Genomic DNA, 14715 nt, shown 5'->3' with positions numbered 1-14715 from the left:
TCGAAGTTACCAGAGCATGTACAACAGTTTCTAGGTCCCTCTGGGCCAGGTATGGGCGCAGCTGGCGAATCAGCCGAAGCTGATGACAGGTGTTCTTGACCGTCGCATTCACCTGAGCTGTCAGGTGAAGCGACGAGTCAAGAAGCACCCCCAGACTGCGTGCGGAGTCCTTCACAGGGAGCGTGACCCCGTTCAGGACAGGTGGAACCACCGCCATGCCTGGACCAGGAGAACCTATCACTAGTACCTCCGTTTTCTCTGGATTCAGCTTGAGTCGGTTTCCCCTCATCCAGCCCATTACTGACTCTAGACAGGCCACGAGAGGAGAGACGCCATTCCCAGTCACTGCATCAGTCGGAGACATAGAGAAAATGATTTGGCTGTCATCAGCGTACTGATAACCCCGCGCCCCATGTCTCCGGATGATCTCTCCCAGCGGTTTCATGTAAATGTTAAATAGCATGGGAGACAGAATGGCCCCTTGAGGGACCCCGGTTTTAAGGGGCCTCTCGTCGGAACACACGTCTCCCAGCTGCACCATCTGGGACCTCCCGGAGAGGTAGGAGCGGAACCACTGGAGCGCAGTGCCCCCGATCCCCACCTCTGCCAGGCGTCCCAGAAGGATACCATGGTCTATGGTATCGAAAGCCGCTGAGATGTCCAAGAGCACCAGTAGGGACACGCTTCCCCCATCGATGCTCAGACGGAGATCATCGACCAAGGCGACCATGGCCGTTGATGATTGGCATACACATGCTGAGTCCAAAATGGCAGACAAAGCAGTTCTGCTCAGTGTCACTTTTCACCAGTGGTGATAGCTTACTCTCTAGAATTTTGCCATTTTTTAAAAAAAGTAATCTGCTAGCTGTCACTATTGATAACAAGACCTTTAAATGTGCTCCTAAACATAATTATATGTGCATCTGTAGAGGTCTTATAGCAATAGCTTTGCTTCATTTATCAAAGTAATTGGCAAGGCAGTTAACATGATTATACATTTCATTCCTCATTTAAGGAGCTGGTTTTGATGCCACAAGGGGATCATGGTAAGGAGAAATATTCCAGCAGTGGTGGAAGAGCAGCAAAAAGGGACAGTTCTCCCCCATATAGCATCTGTATGTACACCTGTATGTTGCTTCATCCACTGAGACTAGGGACAGAACCTTATTGCTCTATTCTGTCTACTTTGAAAATACCTTTCTTTAAAAGTATCTGCTGTCTCTGTGCTCCTGTACACGTGGCTTAGCTCGGTTACTGCTTGCTCAGGTTAGCAAGGGAAGGAACTATAAGTCCTGAGCAAGTCCCAGTGAGTGCTAAGGGGAGTTCATTGGAGATTCACTGGGTGATGGCAGCTTGACTAGAGGATCTCAGGGGGTCTCATTCAGCTCAGCAGGGAGCGGGAACAGAGACCCAGGAGACTCTAGGGAAAATTAAAGGGATCCCCTGGGGCTAAGGGCCAAGAACAGGGTGGCTGTGTTGCAGCTTGGACCCCAGGCATCATCATATGGTGGCAGCGGTTGTTTTCAGATTTGGGAGCATCACATGGTGGCAGCGGTTGTTTTCGGACTTGGAAGCATCACATGGTGGCAGCGGTTGTTTTCAGACTTGGGGGCATCACATGGTAGGCAGCAGCATTTTTCAGACTTGGGAGCCATAGTTTTGGCTAGATGCTTTAAAGAAAAGTCTTGGATTCTTGGATTCTTTCTTTCTGTCTCTCTCTCTCTTTTGCCTGCCTAGGGGTGGGAAGGGAGCCTGTGGAGGGGAAAACTGCAGTGTTGGGTTGCTCCTTTCAGCTTGGGTTTTCTTTCTTTTCTTGAGAGGGGAATTCTTTTGTATTTCCCTATGTGGATTTGCTGTCGTGTGACGGAAAGGAGAGTGGACTCCTTTGAAGCAGATAGCAGGTTTTGGGTTTGTTTTTCCTCTGACACCAAAAAGGAAAGGAGGGGGTGCTGTGGATTTTCCCTTTCCCTGTCTCCTTGGTAGGAGAAGAGGGGGGAAAGGCTCCTGAATCTTGTGGACTGTAAAGTTTTGAACCATTTGCCTGTGTGTCCTTTTGGGCTATTTGCTGTTAGAAGAGGAAGGGGAGGCAGGTCCTTGCCCATAACACCCTTTGGACCTAATAGCTGGACTACCTGCTGTTGCAGGAGGATTTTCTTTTGGGCTGGGAACCAACAAGAGGAGGTTGAGGATCAAGCTTTGCCAGGCAGGGATCATCACAGTCATTATGGGGCATTTTGGAGCAAGCAAGGGGGTGTTTGGCGGGGGGGGAAAACATTTTTTGCCTTTTTTATCCCTGGGGGCCACAAAAATAACACTTTGCCCACCTCTTCCCTAGATGGTGGGTGTAGTTGGAGCTGAGCTGTTCTGCAGTGGCATGAACAGTTGCCACCTTCAATTTATGTTCTCTATACACTTATAGTAAGTTATTCTGGTGGTGTGGAGGATCCCAATTAAACTGGTTTGGCCCACTGAGGAAGTAACTGCTTGTGTGGCAGGACCACAAGATTACTTGTTAAGTTTCTGGCCTACTTTCACCAAGGTAGATACTTAGACAAGGGATACACATGCCTATTTGCCTATACCTATATGTAGAAAGCTAGATGTCTGGGAGAAACATTCTAGCTTAGTCTTTTCTCTGGCATGCCAGTTCTCTGGCATGCCAAGGCACAATTGCAGCTAAGGAGGAGGAGGAGGAGGAGGGGGGAGCCGGAGAAAGGGTCAAGTTCAGGGGAGGGATGGTCAGAGAGAGAGAGCAGAGAACGGAACATGCCTCCCTCTTGCAGGCAGCTTTTTCTCTCTCTTTTTATTATTATTTTTATTTTTGACAGACAATGTGAATACTTTTTGCTACAGGGTGATACATATAGATAGAATGTGTGTGTGCTTGTGCTACATTTCCCTTACATTTCCTTGCTCCCTTCAGGGCACCTCACTTTGCAAGAGGCTTTATTATTATTATTATTGTGTAATATTTGAATGCTACCATAATAGAATGTGTGTGTGTTCTTGTACTACATTTCCCTTTCATTTCCTTGCTCTTGTCAGGGCACCTCACTTTGCAAGAGGCATTATTATTATTATTATTGTGTAATATTTGAATGCTATAATAATAGAATGTGTGTGTATGCTGGTGCTACATTTCCCTTTCATTCCTTTGCTCTTGTCAGGGCACCTCATTTTGCAAGAGGCTTTTTATATTATTATTTTTGTGTAAGATGCGAATGCTACAATGCGAATGTTACAAATGTTTCCCTTTCAATTTGGCAAATAGATACAATATCTGAATGCTTTTGCTACACACAACACACACACACCTGGAGGTTTTTAAATTTGACACTGCCACAAGTTTTTGTTAAAAATGAGGAGGAAAGCACCCATTCCTTTGGCCAATGGCTGTAGGAAATGTCACCTTTGACGAAAGTGGAAATGAATTTGGTTGACAGCAAAGGAGCCTTCATTTTAAACCGGTACTGCAAATGTGAACTTCGGAGGGGTAAATTACCCCGATTAAGGTAAATGATAGTGGGCAGTTGCTTCTGGAGAGATTCGGGATGGGGGGACCCGGATCTGCACAGTTCCATCCAAGGCAAATGGGTCAATGGGAATGGGGCCTGAGATAACAGAAGGATGGACAGACAGATTACTGTTGTAGTAGCCCAGGACAAATTAGCTGGCTAGAACAATGAAACCTTGGAATCTATTGGGTCATTATAGAATTTGCTGGTGAGTTAGTGGTAAGGTGGAACAGCCGGAATATTATAGATGGGGAAGACATGAAACTAGCAATCCCTTTAATCAATCCATTGAGTGACCAGATCGAAGCAAGGTGTTACTAGTAGCACAAGCCGTTAGAGTTTGTAAGATGCTTGGAGAGGAAACAGGACAAACATATATTTCTGCCTGCCTCTGTTTTGCTTGCCTGCTGCTTACTCTGACATGTCAATGTGCCTGGGTCAGAGTGCTGAAAAGTGAATTTTGTAAACTACAAATCCCACAGCCAAACAAATACATCTGAGTAACAAATAAAGAAGTACTAGTCTTGCTGGTTAGCAGATGCTGGAAACTAAAGTCCCCAAAATAATCTAAGTTCTATCAGAGATTTCAATCCATCTAGAAGAATACACAGGAAGAAAATGTCATGGCAAAACCTGCCTTGAAAATCAGCCCTTAATGAGTCACACCAACCTTTCAGGAAATTGGTTCCCAAATTTCTGATAGCTAAGCTGTAGTTTTTCTGAATTAAAACTCAAAGCATAACTCATGTTTGCAGAGCAAAAAGGTTACTTCTGAAATCTGCATAATCAATAATCCCCTCCCACATAAGAAGAAGCCCCCTCTGTGCTCCAGCTATGCCTTCTCAATGTACTCAAAACAGAGACTTATGCAGAGACTGATTTGACAGCATCCTCTAAAATTAACACCTTGCACTTATAGGAATTTTCTCTTTGGGGAATCAGACTTTGTAGACACTTTATAGTTTTGATTTTCAGTGGCTTAAAACATTAAAAAACAAGGAATGGGAGTTGTTGTCATGGCCAGCCAAGAGCAGGACGAGGAGGAGGCCGTGGCCCCTCAAGTGCAAGAGGAGATGGAGGCTATACCAGGTCCCAGTCCTGCCCTGCCAGACCCCAGCCTTGATCTCCCAGCCCCAGGGGTTGAAGCTCAGCCAGGGCTTAGTTCTGTGGAGATCCCTCCTGAGGCTCAGCAGCCTAGTGGTGACTCTGTGGAAGAGCCAAGCCTGGAGGTTCCTTCCTTTAGGCAGAGGAGAGCTGAGAGTTCTTGCGTGCGTCGATCCAGGAGGCTTGCAGAGAGGCAAGCTGCTGATAAGCCACAGCTGGCACAAGGGAGGGCATCTCTCATTTAAGCAGCTGGGGAACACCGACCCTTTGACAGCAATTATTGCAGAATCCTTCATTGTGACTGCTGTCGGCACTGGCTCCTTGTTTCCTGAACCCTTGTCTGTCTTGTATCTACGATTTTGGAACAAACTGGACTATTGCTACCTTCTGGCTGCCCTGACCCTGGCCCAAACTGACTTCTGTGACCTCTGGTATCCTGACCTTGGCTTTGTTTGTGGCTTGCTTCTCTTGGACTCTAGAAAGGTCTGTTTCCCAGTTCCTAGTTAGTTCTCTTGCTGAGCCATCACTATCAGCGTTGGTTTGTGTGTGTGCTGGCTGCAGTCCAGGACAGTTGTGAAGGTATCCACACGCTGTTCCCAGGAGGCCCAGCCAATGACCAGGAATGCTGTAAGGTGTATTTCAGTAACATCTGTAAGCCTGCATGATCCCCGCTAAAACATTAAACAATTACAGTATTGCACATTACCTACACACACTGAATCCTCTACTGTCAGAACACTGATTGTATATTGATGTGGGGTGTCATTACTGAAAAGAAAATATTTATTATACCTTTTATGACTTCACTTTCCTGCAAAGAGTTTTGCCCTCCTTGGAAATGGATATCTCCTCTTTCATTTACTCACAGACAAAGAAACACTTCATATTCCAGGTTTCTCAGAATATTTATGAATTAATTTGTGGTTGGTTTGAATCCAGACATAATTTGATGTTGGTGGTAATTTGATGTTGGTGAAGGGTTGGGGATGGCATTATTTTGATTATGTTATGTTCTATATTTTATTTCCTTTTACTGTAACCCACCTTGATCCATAGGGAGAGGCGGGATAATAATAATAATTAGATGTAGTGTGATTTCAAATTTAGATTGCACCATTAATAATAAAGTCCCTCCTGATGCCCTAAGTCAGGACAAGAAATCATATGGACTGTGGGTCACATGCAATCCCACTCATTTTTGTAGGCCTTCTGGGTGCCTTCTGTATCAACACCACTGAATGTTTGGGTGGGTTTGGAGATGTAGAAATGATTGTTACTTATGGAAGCCACAGAATAAGGTGTAGCTACAAAGCCACAGCCGTATGCCTGGTCCCTTCCTCATGTAGCACTGAAGAAATAGAAGTAGGCTTCACAGTCACTTCCAGTTTTGTTTTGAGGGGATGGTGAGTCCAGGGATGTATGGACCCCTCGAATTTTCCCATCTCTACTCTAAATGCATTTGGAGGGCTGGCTTCCCTTGCCACCACCACTCGGCCACAAATAAATATATATTTATATTTATTTGTCTGTATATTAGATCAAATCTATATATATTAGATCAAATTAAACAATGGGGTTTAATGCAAAGTAGGGAATTTTAAACTTTAAGGGAGAGAGTGGGATGTAGTGGTTTGAGTCTTGGACTATGACTCTGGAGACCAGGGTCTGAATCCCTGTTTGACCATGGAAAACTACTAGGTCACAGTCTCTCAGCCTCAGAGGAAAACAAAGTCTAACCCCCTGTGAACAAATATTGCCAAGAAAACCCTGGAACAGATTCATCTTAGGGTTGCCATAATAATGCCATAAGTCAGAAACTACTTGAAAAAACACAGCAACAACACACTTTTGAACCCTGGCATTTACCTTGGGAATTAAACCCTGACCTGTGAGGTTATGACAAATTCCCTCCACAATCACAGTGTACAGGGGAAAAGGCTTATTAAGAGGATCTTCAGAAAAGATCGGCGATATCTAAAAATCTGAAGAATTATTGTGTAATGTGCCTCTGTGTTCTACTACTTGTATTTTACTTCAATGAAATTGTATTTCCTGAGCCACTATTTCAGTAGCTTCTAATCTGAGTGTTTCTTTGTTCATTGGTTAAACTGTTTGTCTCCATTTGTCTACACTGGGGGTTCAAAAGCTAGGGCTACACCATACCAGAGTGTAGTCAAAATGGCAAGTTATTAATGAGGAAGAACAGACATACTAGGAAAGGCTGCTGAAGCCTGAGCCTACTGGGAAGGATACATTTCTGACTTTCCTCTTCTCTCCCTTTGTGGAATTAATGGAGTGCAAACTAATTTTGCATTTGAACTTAGTCTGCAGCAATGGAAATAAGCTGAGGGCATAGGAGGAAAGCGAGAAAAGGAGAGAGAAACAAGGACATTTTAAAAGCAACTGAAAAAGTGGGGACAACAGCGGGTTAGTTGGGACTGTTCTTGTCAAATCAAGAGAGCTGGAAGGTATTCCATTAGGACACACAGCTATTACTTTAAAATGTTGGATTTAAGCCTATGTCAATCTGCTTTGGATTTAATGTCATTTTTTAGACTGAATGAAGTCAAACAAACAAACAAAAAGTCTGGGTTTCAGCAGCTAGCTTTAACTAGCATTTCTTGTTCCCTATTCTTAGTGTTTTGGGTTCATGGATTGAGAACATAGACAGTAAACCACCATGGAAACAGAGAGAGCCCTTCCTTCTCCTGTTACCTGTTGTGACGGAGCCAATGATGGGCTCAGAGCTGACAGGGCCATGCACAGCCACCAAGGAGACAATGTACTCTGTGGAGGGTTGCAGGCCCATCAAGGCAGCATGTCTCTTGGTAGGATCCAGCATCACTTGCTTGGTTTCCTCTTTGTCTCTCGGAGTGTAGTTCAGGATCAGCTTATCTGCTGGAGGAGAGGGATCACTCCAAGTGATGTTCACACTGGAGGAAGTCACATGAGAAAAGTGAAGCTGCGTGATTGGTCGGAACCCTGAAAATAAGAATGCAGAAAGAGAGCTGCAAACCTGGGAAAGACAGGTCAGGTCTTTTTCAACCATGGAGTGCAAGTGAGGAGTGCACACCCAAGTACAGTATTTGCAAAGTGCTCAGGGACTAATCTGACCTCTTGTTAGGAAAGATGAAAGAAAAGGGAGCCAGCTATGAAATGTGACAAGTGCTCCTAAGTTCCAGTATCTCTCTCTAGAATGGAAGCATGGTCCTGCTACTGAATTCCGTCCCCCTCCCCCCTTGCAGATCCTAAGGAGTAGTAAGATGAGGCAAGGGGGGAGGGGGGTAGAAGGATCTTACAATCAGGACTGCCAGAGCACTTATTATCACTTAGACTGCATCTGCACGTGGCATTTATGAAATTTCATACTTACCAACCCTGTGGACAAATCAGATGTGTCCTGGGAAGCCTGTGTGTCAAATCTCCTGTGATTTTTATTTTACTGACTGCTTTGGAGATTTTGAGACTGGTGCTGTGGGGAAAGGCATTTAATGCTTCCCTCCTCCACTCCTTCCTAAGTCTCAGCCACACACCTGCATATCAGAAACTGTTTTTCATTCATGATGCTAGCAGAATTAGAAAATGATGCAGCATCTGTCTTCCTTGTATCATGGCTTAAACAACCTCTTACAGAGCATCGCTTCCCTGATCTTCAAAGCAACCAGATGGACTTAAATGTATGTGTTTGTGTCTGCTTTAAATGAGGACTCTAATAAAATATTTCCCATGTCCTGTCTAGTGTGGCCGTTAGTTAACCAGGAGAGAGCAGCACCAGACCTTCAAGTAACCTGAGACAACCCACAGTACCTGTAAAGGCATCCACTGTGATCTCAAGGCTTTGCTGACGGCCTCTCTCAGCAGTGACAGAGATAGTATATTCAGTCCCGGGTTCCAAGTCTGACAGTGTAAGCTCAGACTTGTCCTTGGCAACGGTAACCTCAGATGCCATTCCTGAAGCAGGGATGATGGTGACTCGATAGTGATCAATGGGGCCCTTGGCTTTCGTCCAGGACACAGAAATGGATGTCTCCGTGGATGCTGTCACTATGAGTTCATGAGGGCTGTCGAGCTCTGTGGCAGCAGAGGAAGATTTTAAGAGGGAACATTGTAACAGTGGTGAACAACTTGGATCATGTATGTCTGTGTTTAGACTTTTATCTAAATCAATCAACCAAAAGAAACAATGGATTCTTCTTGGATCAAGAAGAGAATTTCCCTTCACCTGAAGGCTGTGTTATGCTCTATGTAATGGCAGTTTGGCAACACCAGCAACTACTGAGAAGCAGTTGGAGTGGACTGAGATAAGAGGTGTTGGCTAGTTGGCATCTCCATGTGTTCAGGAACCTCTGCTGATGAAAACTCAAATAGCCCTTCATAGGTCAGTATATATCACTATGAAGACATGAAGCTCATGAGAGTATGCAACTGGACTCTTGTATCTCCTTAGTTAGTCCCTCTTCCTCTTGAAATGGAACTGAGTTCTGTCAGTTACAGGCCCTTAAAAGAATAGACTTAGCAAGTTTAATGATACCAGCGCAGCTTCACTGAAAGCTAAAACAGAAAACAAATCGATTTGATTGAGCAATATGTTCTAAGAATCAATACCCCAGAATTTTAAGATTTGGTATTTGCAGTTGTAATCACTGTACAAATATCACATAAAGGCAAATGCTATTTGCATTTTTGTTTAAATGCTGGCTGTAACTACTTCTTCCTGTGCAAAATGCCAGCCTGCTAAAGTGGCTATAAAAGCTGACAGATTTTCTCTATTGACAATGATGCTGGATTGATCTTTTCAACCCTATTCCCGCTCCTGTTATATTCAGTAATGGAGGCCTTAAAAGAGCTTTCTTACTCACCTGTGCCTCTATCCAATGTGCTTCTGCAGTTTATTCCAAGACAGAGGCAAAGAAAGAAATCTAAGCGTTCTTTCACCATTGTGAACCACAACAACAGAGGTTTTGACACAGCTACTCTTTCCTGTTTGCCCTGGTTCACAAAGAAGTGAGCAAATAGGATGCAGAAGATAAGAACTTTCGCACTGAGGAAACCATTTCCCCTGATTTTAACTGTCTTCTTCTTACTTGTCAAATTTTTTAATGTGCTTTTACTCTGTTTCAATATTTTCTTACTGTTTCATATTTAAACTGTTTTACTGTCTCTCATCCTGAGATAATATGGTATAGGATGGAATATGAGCAAACAAACAGTAGAGCACCTGCTGCTGTTTATATAAAACAGGGAGAGCAAGAGGAGAGCCAGTTAAAATACTCCTTACATGTGAGCCCATATTGCCAACATTCAGACTTTTGCTTAGTTCAGTATATGATGTGTGTTAAAAATCAGCTATCCACCTGGAGCACAGGTGGCTCAAAAAATAAATTTTACTAAAACTCTAGCAGGCCCTCCTAAATTGGAAACAAGATGTCATGATGATTCTTTTCTTGCTGGAGCCCTTAAATGAACCTGAGAATCCTGAAATTAGCCTTCTAATTTTGGTGCATAATGTTTTGTTTTTAAAATAAAGACATTTGCAATTTTTTGCAATGCAGAGAAGAAGGCTCCAATGCAAAGTCCAAACTGATTAAAAATAGGTCCTGGCACATGAGTGCACCATGATTTGCAAGTACATAAGCAGAGCAGGGCCTCTTGGCATCCTAATTTAATCCCTGCCAAGGGACTGATCTTCTATTCCAGCTGCAAACTGTTGTCATTAGGGAAGCCTCGATCCCTGCTTTTTACAATTTAGCCTGTATCAAATCTAGAATGCTTTGCTAGCAACATACAAAACATTGTGCTTCCCATAATGACAAAGTCCTGCTTATGGTCACTAAACTGAGCCTAAGGAGCTCTTAGATTTCTTTCTTTGTCTCTGTCTTAGAATAAACTGCAGAAGCACATAGGAAAGAGGTACAAGTGAGTAAGAACTAAGGCACCCTCATTACTCTGCTTCATTATCATTATCATTTTTACTAAGCAAGTTGTTTTCCATTGTTCAGGCCTAGCCTGCTTCTCTCTCTGGATCTAATCCCATGGAGGAAAATCAGGGGATTCAAAAGGCATTATCCAGGGAAAGTTGTGTGATTGTGGCTAAGATTGTCACACACATTGTGATTAGAGAGGGCTTATCCAGGGAATAACAAGCAACAAATCATTCATGGGGATTCCCTGTGAATGCTTTGTTGATAGTTATTCCTTGATTATTCTGGGATAAGGCCTCCCTAATCATGACGTCATGTGATAATCTTAGCCACGATCACGCAACTTTCTCTGGATAATATATTTTGAATCCCCTGATTTCCCCCAATGTGATAAAGTCCTCTGTGTTTTTTATGTGCCTTTAAGTTAGCAGGGGGTGCATGGCAGAGGTTTGGACTGGATGGCCCTTGTGGTCTCTTCCAACTCTATGATTCTGATTCTATGATTCTAAGTTGCCTGTCAATTTATGGCAATCCCATTAATTTCATAAGGCTTTCTTAGGAACAGAATACTCAGAGGTGTTTGCCAGTTCCTTCCTTTGAAATATACCCTGCAGCACCTAGTATTCATCCAGCTACTAACCAGAGATGATTCTGCTTAGCTTCCAATATCAGACACAATCTGGTGACTTTGGGGTATTTAGGGTTAGGAAACTGAAAATTCTAGTCTATTCCAGTGTTTAAATATCCACAAGTCCAGGTTTTTAGAAAAACAACAACAGCATTTGGACCTCTGTGAATTTCAATTAGTCCACATTCAATGCAGAAAAGAAGAGGAAGACTCCACTATCTTTAATTCATCCTGATGTGATTTGTTGTACACACATCTACCTCTTGGGGTGCATTCCTTTAAATTGAAGCTCTTAAATGGGAAGCAAGTCTGCTTCTTGCTGAAGGCAGGACAGTTTGGTCTTAATGATATGAACTTCTGGGCAAGATCCATGTGACATCACTGTAGCATTTATTTTCATCGCTTGTCAAAGCCTGTTACACAGCCCATTTTATTCCACTTGGACTCTCTCAGTGACAGGCTACTATATCAACTAACAAGGAAGCCAGTTTGCCAAGTGTAAATCCATGGGGAGCCAAAAGATACTATTCACGCACAAGAAGGGAGGTATCAGGTTTCAAGAAACCCAAAAACTTGTAGAGGTACATATTTTAAATAGAAACACAACAAACAAAAAAGGAAGAGATAAACTATGTCTGTGTGAGGGAGTGGGGGGACAACCTAAGCAGTCTAATGAGGACTAAACATGTTCAGGTGGGCAGAGTATCCGAATACTGACTGTTGGCAGCAAAAGGCAAAAATGGGGGTGGTAGGGAGTATGGGGCTGTACAGACCAGCCAGTTGGGGCTGGCTTGGGAGCGGAGTTGGGGCATAGCGTCTACATGATGCATGGCATGTGGCATCACAACACTCCTCCAGTGCTATGTACATACAACACAGCACCAAAAGAGTGTAGCCAAGGTGTGGCAAAACAGTTATTGCGCCCTGCAAAGGCCAGATCAGGGCTGTGGCATGTGGTTGCCATGGCCCTGATCTGGCTGTAACAGGGGAGGCTTCAGGCCACCCCTTCAGAGTTGTGTGTACTATGTTGGGAAATGGGGACAGCTGGCTGGAACTCCAGATGATAGCAAAGATTTTGCTGTAGGGGTACTTGGAATGTATGTGTCACTCACCTGTCCTTGCATTCATAGTAGCTGGAACACTTTGCTTGCCATCCATTACAGCTGAAATCCCAACTCCATATTCGGTACCTGGTATCAGATCTGTATATGGACAGACAATATGTCATGAGAAATTCATTATGATTAGCCAATAATGCTGCGTTATGTACTCTGTATTTTAGAAATCAAAAGCTGAAAGAGGTACATTCAAGTTTTCCAAGTTTTAATAACACAGTCATTAATTATTCTTGAGTCATACTCTTTGCACCCTGTTTTTGGAATGAAGATTCTTGCATTCCTGTTTGAATTCCTTGAACACTTAAAGTGCTTAAGAAGAATATCAGGATGGCTCATTTCTCTGATTTGTTAAGCAGTATTAAAGCCACAGTTCCCTGGTTTGCATGTTAACAAATAGCACCAGCTGAACACTAGCCACAATCTTTGCAGAAAAGTCATTATGCACATAGAAGAGGGGAGGGTACAAGAAAGCATATATGTCCATGGCTTTATAAACTGCATTTAATAAAGCTTTGGAAGATGGCCTAAGCATAGCTACTTTAAAATGCTTGTTAAAATGACTGTTTTGACAGCCTGCTCTTGAATTTCTGCATCTTATCATTCACAGATTTTAAGAAATTATAATTAAAATGTCAGAGAGTTGTTGATTCTTTTGGGTCATTTTATCCATTTTAAAGCCAGATTATTTTTGGAACACATAATTGCCTTTTCTTGGCTATTACAATTTCTTTTTGCAATTGCCTTTTATAAAGCTAAAATTTAGAGGAAGAAAGAACATCCAGGATAGCTTTATTTGTTATCAAACTGATTTGACATCTAACATTTTCATTTGAGTTTCTTATTTATGAGGCATAAATGAAACACTCAATAATTAATGAAAAAAACCCAGCTTCTCCCTGCGTGCCACAGAGCTATAAGTATTCAGTTGCCTGCAGGAGGCATGCCCTGTGGTTTCTGGCTCATCAGGGGAGACAGCAATTTAGTTAATTTCCAGCCAATCTATCACCTATTATCATTATTGGATCAAAGCGGATACCAGTGGCTCTTTTTGTTGGAACACTTTGAGCTTATTTATTTCCTCATTGAACAGATGTTGGCAATTTCTTGGAGCTATGAGATCCAGGATGATAAAAATTCCTCTTCCAATACAGTCGGGTCTATATCTAGGCCTTTAGGGACCCTGGGGCAGAAAGAAGGACTCGGTAGGGCGGAGCGTTCGCACGCTCCTAAGTCCTACTGTGTGCCGCAGGTGCCATCTTGGCACACTGCCGTTTGGGGCCCCCTTTGTCTGTAACCTGCAGAAGGGAAATAGGGAATTTTCCCCTCAACCTCTGAGGCACGGGGAAAGAAAATTTGCCATTTTTGGTGATTTCTTTCAAATTGAGTAGGAGCGAGGGGACCTTTGGCAGGGCACAAAAAATACCCTGTGAGCTGTGCCTTGGCAATCATTGATCTGCATGCTGCAAGGCAAGAGAAGTTGCAATCTGTGAAAATGGGGGAAATAAATGATTACATTATGGAATGTATCATGTGACATGTAGAAACTGTGGTAACTGTATGGCAACACTTGAAATAAAGGAGGGAGAGATAGATAGATAGATAGATAGATAGATAGATAGAAGTGAAATGAGAAAATCCCAGCCATGCTAAACAGCAACATGTGGGAGTCAGGACTACAGTGAGGGAAGAAATGGTTAAACGTTTTCACCATATGTCTTGTGTCATGGGATGATCATTTATCAAGGCCCTATCAAGGTGCTAACTTCAAAACAGCATTAAGGACCAGTGTTGGCAGATTTACCCAGATGTTTTTATAGTTTTTTGTGGGTTTTTCGGGCTATGTGGCCATGTTCTGGCAGAGTTTCTTCCTGACATTTCGCCAGCATCTGTGGCTGGCATCTTCAGAGAATGTTAGCCTGGAAAGGACTTGGCTATATATATTGTGTGACCTAGAAACCAGATGATTTTTAAATGTGGATTGTTTTAATATGTGTACATCATCTCCGTTTAAACTGTATGCATATCATTTTAAGTTGATGTGTATTTAAATTGATGTACTTTGATGTGTGTCTGTTAATTGTTGTTGTTCCCTGTCTGGATCCATGGGGAGAGATGTGTAAGAAGAAATAACAACAACAACAACAACAACAACAATTATTTTGGGCATCAAGCTCAACATGTGGATTACTCTTTTAACATTTGAGCTAACAATCCAGAGCAAGATTCAGCACCCCAGGACCACAGAAGCTATAAGTCACCACCGCATGGAGTTGTGTGAGCAAGGAACATTCTCCTCTTTGTCTTCCCTTTCCTATTGTGCCTGTGGGCCATTGATCAGGATAGCTCTACCTTTGTGTTTTTACACTGATAAAGAGGCCTAGGAGCTGCGTGCATGTAGATTTGTCCCAGAAAACCTGGAAAATCCCAGA

General features: G+C 43.1%; 1 protein-coding gene across 2 annotated transcripts in view; it reads right to left on the bottom strand.

Moving 5' to 3' along the window:
- LOC149316638 (tenascin-R-like) overlaps positions 1-14715 on the bottom strand; it is a 539652-nt gene that overhangs the window by 56172 nt on the left and 468765 nt on the right. The window contains exons 10-12 of one of the 2 annotated variants that reach the window (XM_089515968.1): positions 12281-12370; positions 8427-8690; positions 7335-7601 (exon numbers count right to left, since the gene is read on the bottom strand). In XM_089515968.1, coding sequence (XP_089372094.1) covers positions 7335-7601; positions 8427-8690; positions 12281-12370 — 621 coding nt within the window. The remainder of the gene's footprint in view (positions 1-7334; positions 7602-8426; positions 8691-12280; positions 12371-14715) is intronic. The other variant, XM_089515969.1, reaches the window with a different exon arrangement.

Source organism: Sceloporus occidentalis, unplaced genomic scaffold, assembly GCF_023333645.1.
Source record: "Sceloporus occidentalis isolate IW3139 unplaced genomic scaffold, rSceOcc1.0.p SCAF_3, whole genome shotgun sequence".
Classification (NCBI taxonomy): domain Eukaryota; kingdom Metazoa; phylum Chordata; class Lepidosauria; order Squamata; family Phrynosomatidae; genus Sceloporus; species Sceloporus occidentalis.
This window is presented reverse-complemented; position numbering and strand designations above follow the sequence as displayed.